The following is a 15,845-nucleotide window of genomic DNA, read 5'->3' as shown; positions in this document are numbered from 1 at the left end:
TTTGACTCAGTGGTGTATGATTAATAACAGCAAAATTTAAAGAATCCTCATTTAAAAGAAGTCACGCACTGTATTCTTTGTCACCAATAGACTGGAGCGAAACATTCTTCTAAACAAAAGAAAATATAAAACCTTTAAGGAATAGTTCACTCCAAAATGAAAATTATGCCATCATTTATTCACCCTCATGCTGTTACAAGCCTGAATGACTTGTTTTTTTCTTTGGAACACAAATTAAGATTTTTGTGTGTCTGTCCATGCAGTAGTAGTCAATTGTAACCAAAAACTTCATTGCCATGTGAAGAAAACTATGCAGAATGGGACATTTTTTGAAATTGCTAAATGGAAACTACCGTTTTGTTTCTCGGTAGGATGTCACATGCAGTGTCTGTGCGCAGAAATAAATGCAGGCATGAAAAGAGCCACACGGCTCAACCACACGGCTCTGATATGGTCTGTTTACTTTTAGATTCACTATACATTTACCATATTCTATAATTAATGAAATTATAATACTGAGATTTAATATCTGGAGGTAAAACTGTGGCAATGTATAGACTTGTCTTACTTTTTTTTTGTATTAAACACAGGTCTAATTCTGTACCATGAGGAGGAAAATCTTTACCATGCTGCCACTTACTGGTCAACTCATGTCAATACTATCAAATCTTTTCTAATGTAGCCGCCCAAAAGGCTAGGCTGTATGTATGCCATGTAACGAAACATTTTTCTTTTGCTTATCGACATGCATTCAAGAATTTAATTCCGACAATTGCCATAGAAGATATGTATTTGTTACTAAAGCATCAAATTATGCAGTCCAAGTGTAAAAACCTAGTATCTCAGATAATCCTCAGGCTTGAAAGGGAAACCAGCAAGTCTATGTCTATCTATTCAAAGCAGACACCTCTAAAAACTCTTTATTATTATTATTATTATTATTATTATTATTAAAAATACTACTGATATTGCTTTCACCATTACTGATATACTACAGTGACTAGAATAATAACTTCAGTAGTAGTACAACTAGTAACTTGGTAGACATTACTGTCAGAAAATAAAATATAAAATAAAATACAAAAGAAAGATTGTTGGAAATCCAAAAATGTATTTGTTTTGGCTTTATATTATTAACCATTACTGTGGTGTTCAGGTGGAAAATATTGTAGCCTACATTTTGTACAAAAAAGGGGGAATGCTATTGTATTATATTAATATTAGGCTATACAAATAATGTTATTATTCACTTACTTTGTAAATTTTCTTCTGAGACACAGTTACTTTAAACATGATGAGAATATTAAGTTTATTTCCTAGAAAAAGTCCATCAGGGTCACAGTCAGATTTCTCTAATTTCACCCCACTTGGGGGCCACATTCCACCGATTTGATCAGTTTCGGGAATAAGTCTCACGATGACGAAACCTATGCACTAATTTCAGCTGAACATCGTATAATGTGTGTCTTGGTGGACTTTCATGGCCGTGAAGAGGCCGCGGCGGTGAAATTTGGGAAATAAACAGTTTTAAGAATGAAACCCAGTGAGTTTGGTCACACCCTTTGGCTTGTCTCGCCCCTCCTGAGGAGGATGAATGTGCAGTCAGACTCAGAGCGCCATGTTGAACGGTGTGGGTGTCACACACACATACACACACACAAGCCCAACACACCAATACTAACGCTCACCTCGGCCGTTTCTTAGAAAATAAAGTTTCTATATCTCTCATACGAGTAGTCTGTACTTATGCCGGGTGTTACCCCCGGTCATCATCAGCACAGGAGGTTTGGTAAGTTATTGTTTTTGTTTTCTAGTCGCTTCTCTCAGTGCGGCGATATCTCCACCGAGTACCACACATTTCGGCTTGAGGTTTAACTAATTCAGGAGGTTCTTTTTTAAACAAACACACTTCTGGAGAGTGAAGGACTATGATAAAGCTAGGTTTTCTTTGGGGTGTGAGTGGAATTAGAGCGACATTTGATTAAACTAGCAAGTTAGTCAAAGCATAGCCACAGTTAGCTAGCCTAAGCGGCTAATACTTCAAATCACTTTATAGCTTTTAAAAAGTCGTTTTCTCTAAAAATAAAACATCAAAACACTACAATTCAGGTGTGCTACGTCTTACGACATTTTTAACAACATTATATTAGCAGCATAAAATAGTTTAGTTTTTAAAAAGTTCTCACAGTTGATTAAACTTTCGTCGTGGTTTCTGTAGCTTGCTAACGTTAGTTAGCAATTAAACGTTAATTATGGAAACGGTCTAAAGTCGTCAACGTTGCTGTTTTACATCTTTTAAAACACACACGGACATTTAAGCGAAGGTTTATTTTTTATTTTTGTCAACAATTGGACGTTTTATGGGTTTGGTTTTGCTAACGTGCTAAAGTTAGCTTGAAACTTAAATACATTTGTAACCGGCCTTGTTTGGTTAAACTGTTGGCAACAAGTATCCGTGAGATTTTGTGTTTTTATAATAGTTATACATTCAAATAGAGTTGTAAACACATATTTTCTATTCATCTCTAATCTTGGTCCATTCAGTATATAGCTGTAAGTATAATTCCTCTAGCAATGGTATCTTATATTTTACCACGACCTAACTTTGGTTTATACAGTCCTTTCTTGAGATGTTAACTAATAGCTTTCTGCTCTGATCAGATTTAAGGTGTTTTTAATTCAGTATTGTTGTAAGTGTATCTGTGAGATTACTGTGTAGTCACAAATCATTTGCTTAAGTTTGTGTAAAGACGGATTTGTAGATTGACCAGTTTGTTTAGTCGACACTACAAAGATTGTAGATAGTGTGACCCGACAGAACCGTTTTATCCCCACAACATGGACGTTTCACACAGTTTCCCCCTCTGATCTCCCAGTGGACACACCCGTGATCGAGGAGAATCATTTTCTGTTGTTTCTATAATCAATTTCTGTATCTTCATCTTTTAGTGTTTTGCTTCCTGTAATTAGACAGAGTCTCTAGAGGACAATTGAGGAATAGTGAATCTTCTACCTTATTTAGCAACTGAAGTGGAATTTACCAATTATCATGTCTTTAAAAAAAAAAAAAAGATTTAGAGCTTGAACATAGTCAACAGACTATAACATTTAATATATTACATGTGTAATTTCAAGGACATTCTATAGTTTTAGGCTATAGGACACAGTTTTACATGAAGTGGCAGAACCGGCTGGATTACCCGAGAGCAGAATGCAGTGCTCATGCGCCCACTCTCACAAGCTCTGGCTTATGTGAAATTCACCTTACCTCTTTCAGTTTGCCTTGCAGGCCTACTATGGAGGAATTCTTGATATGTGTGTATTTCAATTTCCCCCCCTAATGTATGTAGTGTTTTGTGTACAACATCTTTACACCTGCTTTTTCTTGCTGCTGGATTCACTTTGCCACCATAGACCCTTCCTTAGCGCTTCCACAATGTGTCCTAAAGAGGCGAGACATGCTGGTGCTTGCCATGCACACTATCTTTTGTTTGAATTGAGTCATACCTGGTTGTGCTGTCCTTCACAGCTGTGCAGAACTTGCTCTTGGTGTTTCTTATGCAGGATTTGTATTCGCTGCATGGGTGTCATGCAGCCAGTCATGGATCGGCATGGCCTGCGCATGTCAAATGATGGAGGAATAGGTCACATCAACTGCTGTGTGCAGCAAGGTCACCATGATTTTGGTGATTTTTGCTTCTTGTTGCTTTTCGCTGCTAAAATGATGTTGCCTATGTAATGTGTGTTGGTTTTTGGCACCTGTATGTTTATGTAATTTTGCATTAGGTATTAAGGGTTGCTTTTCTTGGAAAATGGACCAAAAATATAGAAGACTCATTCTGCGCTACACAGATTGTTGTCCAATCAGATGTACTCTGGAATGAGATGGCAAGTAGTGATTCATGATGCATTGATGACAATTAAAGCTTATTGGCTGTTTAAAAGCAAAGCATGTCGCACCCAAACCTCCTGTTTCAACAGGCAGTGCATCAACACAGAAATGAAAACTGTGCTTGTCAAGCCATTTAATGTGGTCTTTGATTTTTATATGGTAATGCTTTTTAACCGTGTTAGAAAAATTACATTCACTTTGCTGTTAAGGGGAAAATATATTTAAAAATATATTTTTCAAGGAGATATTTAAGTTCTCAGAATAAGGACTTTCTTTTTGATGGTACTAGATTTTTGTAGTCGGAAGAGGCCATTCACATAGACCTTGTTTCTACAACTTTTCCAGTGTTTTCCTATGTAAACGGGTTTGAGGCTAGACGGATGTCTTTGACTGTCATGCTCACATCATGTCTTTTGCAGCATCTCGCACAAAATTGCAGAGCAGATCAACTGAGTTAAACTTTTTTAAAAACACATCGGACGACCTTGTGTATTCTAAGTGAACTGAAATGATTAGCTTTGTTTTCAGCCCAAATTTATTGAGAATTGGAGGAGAATGTTGATTGCATGTTTGGCTTTTATGCAAAAACAGCTCTTCACATTTGTTAAGAAGAAAATGTTATTGTTAGTTCAACCAAATGTTGAAGGCCATTTCAAGGAGGTATTCAACAGTTCGCAGAATAAGGAAGCTCTGTTGCGATCTGGTGTTGACCAAACACCGCTGTGATTCCTCAAAATAAGTTCATAGCAGCATTTCCATGTAGTGTGAGAGGAGTGTTGTCAAAACTGAATATTGTAGATGCAGATCACGTTCTTTGGCACTCTTGTCTCAAATGTTTTAAAGAAGCATTTATGTATTTCAAAGTATCCTAAAGTATTGATTCATTAGTAGAAAATAGATGGTGAGTACGTTTACATGCACGTTCTTTAACCGATTATGCTTAAGCCGACATTGCGTGCGTTCATGTAACTGCTTTAAACCGTTTTCCTTTATCAGCGCAAGGCCATAAACTGCTTAAGCATAAACCAAATGAACCAGCTAGATTTTTGCCCATTACCCTGATTTCGCCTGGCATTGGAAACACCTAAACCTGCATTCTGGCAGCTTATTGAAGTGTGCACGTATGATATGTGACAGGAAACCATTCTTATAAGGAAGATTTCAGCGCATCCAGCCAAACTGTCCTAAGACAAATAAAAATGTGTTCTCATCTTGTGCAGCCGAAGGACAAGTGGTATAGTTGTAGAAACTTTGGATTTCATCAAAAATATCTTAATTCTTGTTCTGAAGATGAACGAAGGTCTTTTGGGTTTGTCAAGACATGAGGGTTTAAATTTTTGGGTGAACTAACCCTTTAACATCAACTCGCATAATAAATGGAATATTTTGAGTGAAATACATGGATGCTTACGTTTAGACCACCACCGGGGAGTAACCTAGGGTTTTTTTCTTGTAAATGTGGTTTATTTGCATTGCCAGGTTATTGTTTTGCATATTTCAATAAACTGATTTTTGGTAGTTATCAGCGGATTGGTGTGCATGTAAACGCGCTCGGTGCTGCTCGCAGGACTTGCTATGCTGGGTCTCTGGCTCTGCTTCAACACTGATCACTGAGACTCCTTGATATTGGCGGGACATTGCCAGACCTGTTCTTTTAGTATGGAGGAGGCCACCACTTGCCTTGGATCCGCACACAGACCCGGGCCTGTGTACTGGCTTCCTGGGCCCCCGTCACAGTGAGAGCCACTGGAGCTTTGTTCCGGTAGTGATACAGTTGCCCCTCTCTTCCTCTGATGTGCTGGGTCTGAATTGGTCATTAAAGCAGCAGATGTTTCATTAGGCCGTGGCTGTATTCATGTGTATGCGGGCTGGGGGGAGAGGCAGTGGGGGTTGCTCGCAAGGCAGCGCTCTATTGGCTCCTCCGTGGGAGAGCAGGAGTCACATTTCAGTGGCTTTTAATGAATTTATGGGATAGGTTGAGATGTTTTGTTGGCAGTGAAGCATCCCGGTGTGCTCAGGACAGGAAACTTATATTTAGAATGACTTTGATGCTTCATTTGTGCTAGCAGAGACGACTGATGCGTTTGAGCTCAGAACATGGATTGTTTTTACATGCCGTACTGTAATGGAGAGCAAAGTATGGTGCAATTACTTTTGGGAAATAAGATGTCTTCCCACAGAAGTGAGTGTTGTGTTACCGTAAAGATGAGTAATAGGAAGAACTTCACACACTAAGCCGCCCTTCTGTGTGTGCACACAGTTATGTTTTACTCCACACGTACCTGGGTGGTAGACGTCTACTTGTGCTTAGATTGAAAATGGAACAGCTGTGATCAATTTCTCTTTATCTGAACTGTGGTATCAACAGGAAGAGCTGCAAACTACAGTTCAGGAGTGGACCATTAAACTTCTGTATGTTCATGTAACGCTTATCAACATGATCACTTTCTTTTCTTTGATAATTGCCTTAACTGTTTTTATGCACACTAGATTTTATGTAGTAGTCCACTATTATGACTAGCTTCTCGTTTGAACCTTTTCTATTTCTGTCTGACATTTTGGTTTTGTGTTTCAGGTAATGGAGGAATTCATCGAGCTGGCTTCCTTCTCTGTGTGGAAATGGTTTTAACAGGCACAGAGTAACAGAGCAAACTGTTCAAACGGATAACGTGTTCAAACGATTGCACAAAGGACTTCTTATTTGTTTTTAAGCAAAACTTATTTTTTATTTTCAATTATTTTTAACACTACACGCCACAATGCCAAGCTCAACTATTCGGAGACAAATGAAAAATGTGGTTAATAACTATTCAGAGCCAGAGAAGAAGGTCAGGGAAGCGACTTCCAATGACCCGTGGGGCCCCTCCAGTTCTCTGATGTCAGAGATCGCCGACCTCACTTACAATGTGGTGGCCTTTTCAGAGATTATGAGCATGATTTGGAAGAGGCTGAACGACCATGGAAAGAACTGGCGGCATGTGTACAAGGCCCTGACTCTGCTTGACTACCTAATCAAAACGGGCTCTGAGCGAGTGGCCCTGCAGTGCAAAGAGAACATCTTTGCCATACAGACGCTGAAAGATTTCCAGTATATCGATCGGGACGGCAAAGACCAGGGCATCAACGTCAGAGAAAAGTCCAAGCAGCTGGTGGTGCTACTAAAGGATGATGACCGTCTGAAGGGTGAGCGCTCTCAGGCCCTGAAGACTAAGGAGCGCATGGCACAGGTCGCCACCAGTGTGGGCAGCAACAATCAGATCAGCTTCGGCCGTGGCTCCAGCCAGCCCAACCTCTCCACCAGCTACTCGGAAGAGTACGGCAAGTCTGAGGGTTCACCTGCATCATATCATGGATGTAAGTTTCTTTGGTTTGTTAACTTACCAGGCATGGAATCCAAACATTTTTTGGTGCTAGCTGTGGGGTAAAATGGTTTTAAATATGCTAAAAAGTCTGTAAACCGTTTGATCTGATCAAGCCAGATATTTTACGAAACATTTAAAAATCTGTTATAAATATTCCATGTTATTTTCCAAATCATGCACTGCACTATGTACTTTTTGGGGACCAACATCAGAGTCTGATTGGCTCACAGAGCTACGTAAGGAAGGCTGTGACAGTTGAAAGCATGAAGTGTCCAATATTCCACACTTGCTTTTTTGGGTGGGGATCTGAGTACATCTGAGTATTTGAAGTGCACTATCAGTGAGAACACTGCTCACACTACAGAGCTGGATGATTCTGGATAAATTGAGAATCATGATTAGATTCTCCCATGATTCTGAGTAGACAACTAAACGATAGTGTCATTTAATACAGTTTCTGACAAAATGTTAATGCTGCAGTCTGTATAAAATAATTATTCAATTTTGATTTTTCTTTATTCCGTTTGAATGAATGATTTATGAGTCATCCATAAATACCTCACTTGTTTAATTACTGGATGAATCACTGTTTTTGAACTAATCTTTTGAATGTCATTAGCCATGTTTCCATCCACATAATTTTATGCAAATTTTGGGATGTCACATAAAAAGATGCAGGATGGAAACAGCAAAATGCGCATAGATTTCTAAAAATGTGCATAAAAAATGAATGCAGTTATTTGAGGCGGATACTTTTATTTCCGTTCGATAAGACATGCGCATAAACTAGAATGGAAATCCTAGAAAAAAATCATTTGATCGAGATTGGGATCTTTTAACAATTAATCTTGCAGCTCTCTCACTATATATACTACAAATAGAGATTATGAGAATTTGTCCATACATACGCAAATTGTGACGTACATTCTGTGTTGAGGTTCCTCTAGAACCCTAACACTATGCTATTGGCTGATAGAACATTTGATGGGTACTCAACCTGCACAAAATATTAGCAAACATTGCAGCTTTTGATCAAGCATTACAAGCAGCAACCTTCTGGAGTCCTAGAGACTCGATTCACTCGACAGGAATAATTCTTGACACTGGCAACGACACGTGTCTTACATTGTTCTTAATGTAAGAGTGGGCTCGACCATTGTAACTTGATAGTGTTTGAGGCTTCCGGTCTCATCCGCTTCCAGTTATTTTAGCTGTAAAAAAAAAAAAAAAAAGTCCATTATGCTGCTTGATATTGCATTGCTGCTTGACTGTTTTTTTGTCATCATATTCTAATTTATTATCGTAATCACAAACACACTAGTTTGTAGCACAAACTAGTTATTCTTTTGTTATTCTTCCAGTTATTTACTATAGTGGCTAATGAATCAGAAGTGCCCAGTAAAAAAAGCTTACTTTGTTGCAACATAACGTGAATAGGACTTAAACAATGGGCATTTAAATTTTTTGGAAATGTATTTTTCTGCTCTAATCTGCATGTTCAGATTTCATGTGGACTTAGTCATAGCTATTTTAAAAGAACCTTGTATGTTTCTGTTGCATATTTAAACAGATGCACCACAAAATGGTTTTAGTGTCAAAGTTTACCATATTCAGACCAGTTTCAGGATCAAGACAAGAGTGGTTTTTTTTGTGCAGCAGGTTTTTAAAATCGCTGTAACTGTGGAACTAAAGCTTTTTTAAATGCTACAAGATGCATTATTCTTTAGGACCATATTAAGCCCTTTACTGACAGTAATAGGTTGGCATCCTGCTGATCTTTTCCCTTTATGTCTGAAATGTTGCTGTTAATGGCAACAACTAAATCTGGGCTGGTGCTGTTGTAAAGGAGTCAACTTTGTTGAATTCATTTTGAGAAACTCTGCACACCTGGAGCTTTGACCACATGGGGCAAATTCTTTACACTGCAGACCAGGAAACTGCTAGTCTGCTGTTACCCTGCAGGAGATACATCCTCTGTTGTGCCTCCCTGCAGCACTGAGTGGCTGTACGTCTGCCCCCGGACAGCTGCGTGCCGTTCATGTCCCACCCCTTTCCCTGAGCTCATTACAGGAAGACAGAATTCCTCAATTCCCAGAGGTCTTTTGCTCTGCCCTGTGCTTCAGGGAGGAAGCGGTCTCTCTCCCCTTTTCCTTACTACCCCCAACTCCTTTTTTTATACAGGATTTGATAATCTTCTTGAGACTAGTCAGCCAGTGTATTTTAATGACCCACATGGTGTAAAGTTAGAAATCTAAACATACGGTTAAGTTGTGTGTCCTTTGTCTTCAGTTGCATTTAAGTGTGTTTGATTAAGCAGAATGTAGTTGAAAATAAAGAGTGTGTGGGGAGCTTCATAGCACAAAAGAGTCTGTAAACAGCTGAGTCATTAAAAAAGGGAAAATTAGAAGAAAAGCTGATATGTTGGCAGGGGTGTTTTGCATTCCAGTGCTAGTTTCCTTGTATTGTTTCTCTATAAACTGTAAATGGGCTCTCGGTCAAATCTAATTCACACTTCAACGGACTGAAGGAAATTAGAACATGGGTGCTTTTGGGAAAATGTTACATTAATTCAGTGTTGTGCGACAGAAGCTTTTTGATATGATTTTCTAGCGTTTAGAAAGTAGAAAAATACATTGTAAAAGTAATCAATATGAATAGAACGGTTAAGCCAAATTTTCAAAAGAGACACGTCACTTTATATCATCAACAGATTTAATATATGCTCGTATATAAACATTGATCAGTGCACACAAATGGAGACCAAGAAGCTCAAATGTGATTTGCTTGATGCGTGAAATTAAATGCATACAATGACAAAGATAAAGACTTAATATCTTTAGCATGTATTTTTATGATTTGGCTGGACTGCAAAGAATATTTTTACAATAAAATTTGGATATTGTTTTTAGCAATTTCAACCAGAAGCACAATATCAACATTGGCATGCGATCCTAAACAAAATAGCCTAGCAAAAATTAATAACCTAATGTGGATAGAAATAGCCTACTATCCAAATATGTTGGTTGTACTTAATTGGAGTGTACTTTCCAAAATTACTGGTCATGCATTTACATATTACCCTAAAAATGTTAATATAAAATGAAAATACAATTATTGTGTCTTTTGGTGGTACTCACAAAATCCTTTGCAGTTTTACAATCTTCTTGTGATAGTCCTGCAGTGTGATATGAAAAACTTCATCTAAAATTACTTTAAATGGCATTGTCCATACAGTTTTCATATTAACCGAAAGACTACTTTAATGTTTGTTTATTAATTTGTCATACCACAGGACCATTTAAATAAACATAAAGGCTAAATGTTGTTTGGATATGAAGGTGATCTGTTAAATAATCTGAAATTATAGTTATGGTGATTTATATATAAAAGCTATTATAAAATCTTTGTGGAAAAAAGTTTGTCCATTTCATTTAGTGATAACCTGCATGCAAGTGTATTACTGTTTAGTCAAGTGAATTGTAATGTGACTACTGCGTATAAAACCGCTGACGGAAAACCTTTAGAAAATCCTTTCTAGTTTCTAAATTAGAAACATATTCATATGAAGTCATTTTCATATGTCAAAACAAGCATCCCCCCCTCCCCCCTTTCTGCACGCTGTGTAATTTCTGTGATGTAATTTTAAGGTGTCCAGGGTATGAACATGGTATTGAAAACATCTCCATTGTCAGTTTCATGCATATAAAAAGCTCTTTGTGTTGGTAAATAGGGGTGTAACGATACACTCATGTCACGATTCAATACAAATTGCAATAGTTTGAGCTTTAAGTTTTTTGTTATTATTATTACTTTATTATTAAAATAATATTATTATTTTATTATAACATAATCCTCCGTTGCATTTTTTCATTATATTTAACATTATGGTAGATTAATGTAGTAATGTCACTGATACTCCGTAAACGTTCATTTGTTCCTCTTTCCTTTTTCCCTTTTTATCAATTTCCTTGTTGAGCACCCAATTTGAGCAACATATTTCTTTGCTGTAGATGTGCGAGCTTTGAATCTGATTTTCCACACGCAGTACTCACCCTCAATGCAGGCATTCACTGAATCTCTTACACAGACTCTCCTGGTGCTCGCTAGGCTATGTCCCAACTCTCCCATTATGAAACGGATGGTTCGGAGTAAAATCAACCTAGGGTCCTTTGCACCATGATCTCGAGCTAACCCCCATCCCCCCCCCCCCCCCCCCCCCCCCCCGAAGCTTTTTTTCCCTTGGTCGAACATTATTAAATTTAGAGCTTATTTTGAGATATCAGCCGAATGACTTAGTGCAGGCGCTAATGGATCCTATGATGTATCTCGTAAATTACCCCACTAATAATGCCCAGAATGGTACCAAACTTCTATAGTAGTACAAATAGGTTCTGTACTCATAAAACGAGGCATTGGAAAGTTTGTAAGTACATCAGGAGTTAATTTAAATAACACTTGCCTGATGGCTTATGCTACCGCTTACCCGGACGTCGAGGTCACTTCAGTGATTTAGGAAAAGCATGTAAAAGTCCTGGCAGAAAGCGATGCATAAGGATGTAGTGTAACAACGCCCAGTTCCAGGAATACACTAATATTTTGTTGGTAGTACCAGTTTGCAATCAATCAGTTTTAATCGCAAGAAAGCGTGTCAAAATGACTACCTATTTCCAAACTGTAAATGATTAGTTGATCCCCAAAAAAAATTGATTCTGCATTTACTCACTTTCATGTTGTTTCCGTGCGTCAAGCAAGCATTTGAACATCCGTGTTTACTACAGTATGCTCGTCGCTGTAAATATGTTCATCATATAAGGCTATCATGTCTCTTCAGAAGACTTGGATTTGGATTAGACCACTCGATTGATTATTTTACGATGCCTTTGACATTTTTTTGGATCTTTTAAGTTTTAGAGGAATAGACTTTAGTTTTACATAGTTTTTTCCAAGGCTATAAAATTGGGTGAATTCTATAGCCTTGGATAAAACAACTCTATATCACGATCACATCGTTTACATCAATACATATCGTCACGTTTTTATGTTGCGATATCTAAATATAACGATGTATCGTCACACCTCTATTGGTAAACTGTGTGTGAGATATTCACAGGTGCAAATAACTAAGGGAAAGTATTTAGAGCTGCAAAACTCATTACTATTTTTCTTTAATTTCAAGATTGGCTGCGGAGAAGTGGATGGTTTAATTTGCTGTGTCCTTTAGCAAAGGTTTTGATCTTGTTTTAAATAGATTCTGGATAATTTACGTCAGCCAACAATAACATAATGCAGCCAAACTTTGCTCATGTCTTCAAACTCCAAAAACATTGGTGTCTATTTTATTTTGTTTTTTGCTTTAAATTAAAAAGTAAAATTATTAAATGAATCTGTCATACAATGTGACATTTATTGCCTTTTATCAGAATCTTGGCCACATTTTGAAATATGTTTTTTAGAATATAAATGAGATTACATATAGTACCTATCAGTCAAAGATCCAGCTGTTTCAAATAAGAACAACTGCAATTTGGTTGTACATAGTTTTAATGTCAGATGTCAGATTTGATGAACAGAACCATAGTTATGAGTGAAATGGTGAGCCAATCCTGTTTACTCATAAACTGACAGTCTGTTAACTGACTGTCTGGTTTCACAAAAACGGCAAGCTCTAATCTGATTGGGTGCTTTACATGTCAGTCAGTCAGCCTCTTACTGTTTAAATGTGTGGTTATTGGTCAGAATAAGCTAAAAAAAATAAAATAAAATAGTAGATGCTCCATGCCAGTAACCAAACATCTTTCTCAGTCAGTCTATTGATGAAAAATAATTCTTGCTGCTTAAGTTATGATTCTAAGAAATTGACGTTGAACCACACAGTTTGCATATGATTCATGTTTCCACTTTAGCCCAATAAGGTTGGTGTGGTGAGGACTGGAAGCACTTGTGATGTCATCTGTGATCTCACCAAAACACCACGCTCATTTCCCCTATTCGCCTTCACTGCATTTCCCACAGAATCTCAAGCCCTTTGGTCGTAATTTCCATTCCCTTGAGGGTTAGAAACGGGAAGCTTGTGTTTCTAGAGGCACTGAGATCTCCAGGTCTAGTTTTTCTAATCGTTACTGAAGCGATACATCAAGACTAGGCCTAATGGCTGTCAAAGATCTTATGGATCACAGACGAGCAGTCTATTGATTGATACTGCTTACAACAAGACCGATGCAGAATTAAAGCATCAGAGCCTTAACACAAATGCAAAGCTCTTTTTGTCAGATGCGCCATGCGCTTTATAGTTTGAGCAGTTGTGGTTGCTTTGAACATAGGGTTAATTCTAGCCTTCTGACCTGTACTTTGTAAGGTGTGTGGCTTTTCAATGGCCTGTGACTGCTTCATGTGCTTCTGAGACGCTTGTTTCATAAGCACATGGCTTGCCCTAATCCAATCAGTATAGGAGGCAGTACTCTCGTCCACTGCTTTAGCAACAAGCTGATAATATGCAGGTTTGCCTTGGGAGCATTTAGAACTTCGCCAGTGCAAAGTTTGTACATTGAAGCCAATGAACCTTCACTTCAAAACAGACGATTGAAGCTCTCACTCCAATATGCTGTCAAAATAAAGGCAAATTTTAAAACCAATCCAGCCTATTCTACAGTCTTCAACCTAAAAATTTACTCGCTTGCATGAGAGCAAACCTAAAAGCATCAGATCCTTCTGTATTCGTATTAAACCACATTTGGAGAACTTAAATACAAATTTGAGCATTTTAAATCAAATACAATTCAATTCTATATCGCCCTGGAAATTAAAGAAGCCTAATATCAATTTGGATTTGGCTCATCAGAAGAAAGGAGTGAGAGACAGCAATATTTGGACATAAGAAACCAATTCCCTTTTCACGTACCTATATTCACAGATGGTTCGAAGGTGGAAAATGGTGTAACGGCAGCAATGGTGACTGGACATCAACACTATGGAATCTGTATTACAAAAAAGTGCTCAATTTTCTCTGCTAAAGCACGTGCTTTACTTTTAGCTTAGGAACATATTGAAAATACACAACAAAAGGATTCTATCATTTTTACCGACTCGAAATCTTGCCTTCAAGCAATGGACACTTTAAAAATTGATCATCCTTTAGTGGACTGCATCTTAACCAAAGTGGATTATCTACTAAATCAGTTCTTCAGTATTATCTTTTGCTGGGTTCCAGCCCATGTTGGACTTTCAGGAAATGAACGAGCTGATGCAGCTGCTAAGGAAGCTCTTAATCAGGAAGTTGATGAATGTCAAATTCCTCTCTCAGATATCAGACTGATTATTAATCAATTCATATTAAGTGGCAAGAAGAGTGGAATATGTGCAATAATAAGCTATATGAAACTCATCCGGAAATTACAAACAGACTTTGGTTACACTTTATTTTAAGGTGTCATTGTTACAGTGTAATTATATATTTAAGTACTGAGTAATATTAAGCAACTACATGTACTTACTATAGGGTTAGGGTAGGATTAGGGTTTGGTTAAGGGTTAGTTGCATGTAATTATGCATAATTTACTGTTATTACTACGGTAAGTACATGTAACATATGTAACAAGGACACTGTAAAATAAAGTGTTACCCAGACTTTTTATCACTCTTAAAACTAGACTTGATCAAGTGGTCTATACCAGATGTTGTATGGGTCATACAAGTTTGACCCATGCTTTTTTGCTTAAAGGTGAAGACCCAAATTTATGTATGTTTTGTATCTGTTAAACATATTTTATTAGATTTTCCTGGACTTAATACTTTAAATCAACTTTACGAACTTGACTTTAGTAAGATTATGCCTGAAAAGGTTTGGGATTTTTTTATCATATGTTAATTTAAAAAATCTTGTATAATAGGACTTGCTGTTTTTGTTTGGTTTTTATTGTATTTATGATATTTGTATTTTTGTAATTGAATTTTTGCCATGAAAATAGCTTTGAATGCTGACATGGCGCTAAATAAAATAATCTGAAATAATATGCAGGCTGTTGTGACTTGCCCAGCATGCAGATGGAAATTTGGCTTCTTTATTCTGGCCTGACAACTTTCTCATGGACCCAACCGGGTGTGGTAGCAGTGCATTGCTTGAATGATAATGGCATTGTATGTGTATTTTGTTTGTTTCAGCCACATCTCCAAATGCATCTTCAGAGTTGGAGCAAGCCAGGCCTCAGACGAGTGGAGAAGAGGAGCTACAGTTGCAATTGGCTCTTGCCATGAGTCGAGAGGCTGCCGAGCAGGTGCAGTACATCACGTTACAGGGCTCTAGACTGACATTTCAGAGCAGTAGCCACTAAGTTCTACAGATGGTGGCACCAGCACCTGATTTGGTAGTGCTAGGGGGATTTTTAATCATAAAGTTAATTTAATCATAAAATCACTATTATTTATATTATTTCACATTATTTTGCATTAATAAGTGTAGTTACTAATTTTACATGTTTGTTTATTGGACATTTGACAGTAAAGCTTTTTTTTTATTAACAACAGTAACATGCAAAAACCTTCTAAAATATTCTACTCTTATTAAATGTACCATTAGAGCTTTGAAGTGCTGGAAA

General features: G+C 37.5%; 1 protein-coding gene across 1 annotated transcript in view; it reads left to right on the top strand.

The window, feature by feature from the left end:
- Nucleotides 1-1,592: 1,592 nt before the first annotated feature.
- The window catches only part of epn2 (epsin 2), a 28,873-nt gene continuing 14,620 nt past the window's right edge, over nucleotides 1,593-15,845 (top strand). The window contains exons 1-3 of the mRNA XM_079872462.1: nucleotides 1,593-1,789; nucleotides 6,468-7,246; nucleotides 15,412-15,524. Of these exons, the coding sequence (XP_079728588.1) occupies nucleotides 6,652-7,246; nucleotides 15,412-15,524 (708 nt within the window). The 5' untranslated portion in view covers nucleotides 1,593-1,789; nucleotides 6,468-6,651. The remainder of the gene's footprint in view (nucleotides 1,790-6,467; nucleotides 7,247-15,411; nucleotides 15,525-15,845) is intronic.

Source organism: Squalius cephalus (assembly GCF_949319135.1).
Source record: "Squalius cephalus genome assembly, chromosome: 1".
Classification (NCBI taxonomy): Eukaryota; Metazoa; Chordata; class Actinopteri; order Cypriniformes; family Leuciscidae; genus Squalius; species Squalius cephalus.
This window is presented reverse-complemented; position numbering and strand designations above follow the sequence as displayed.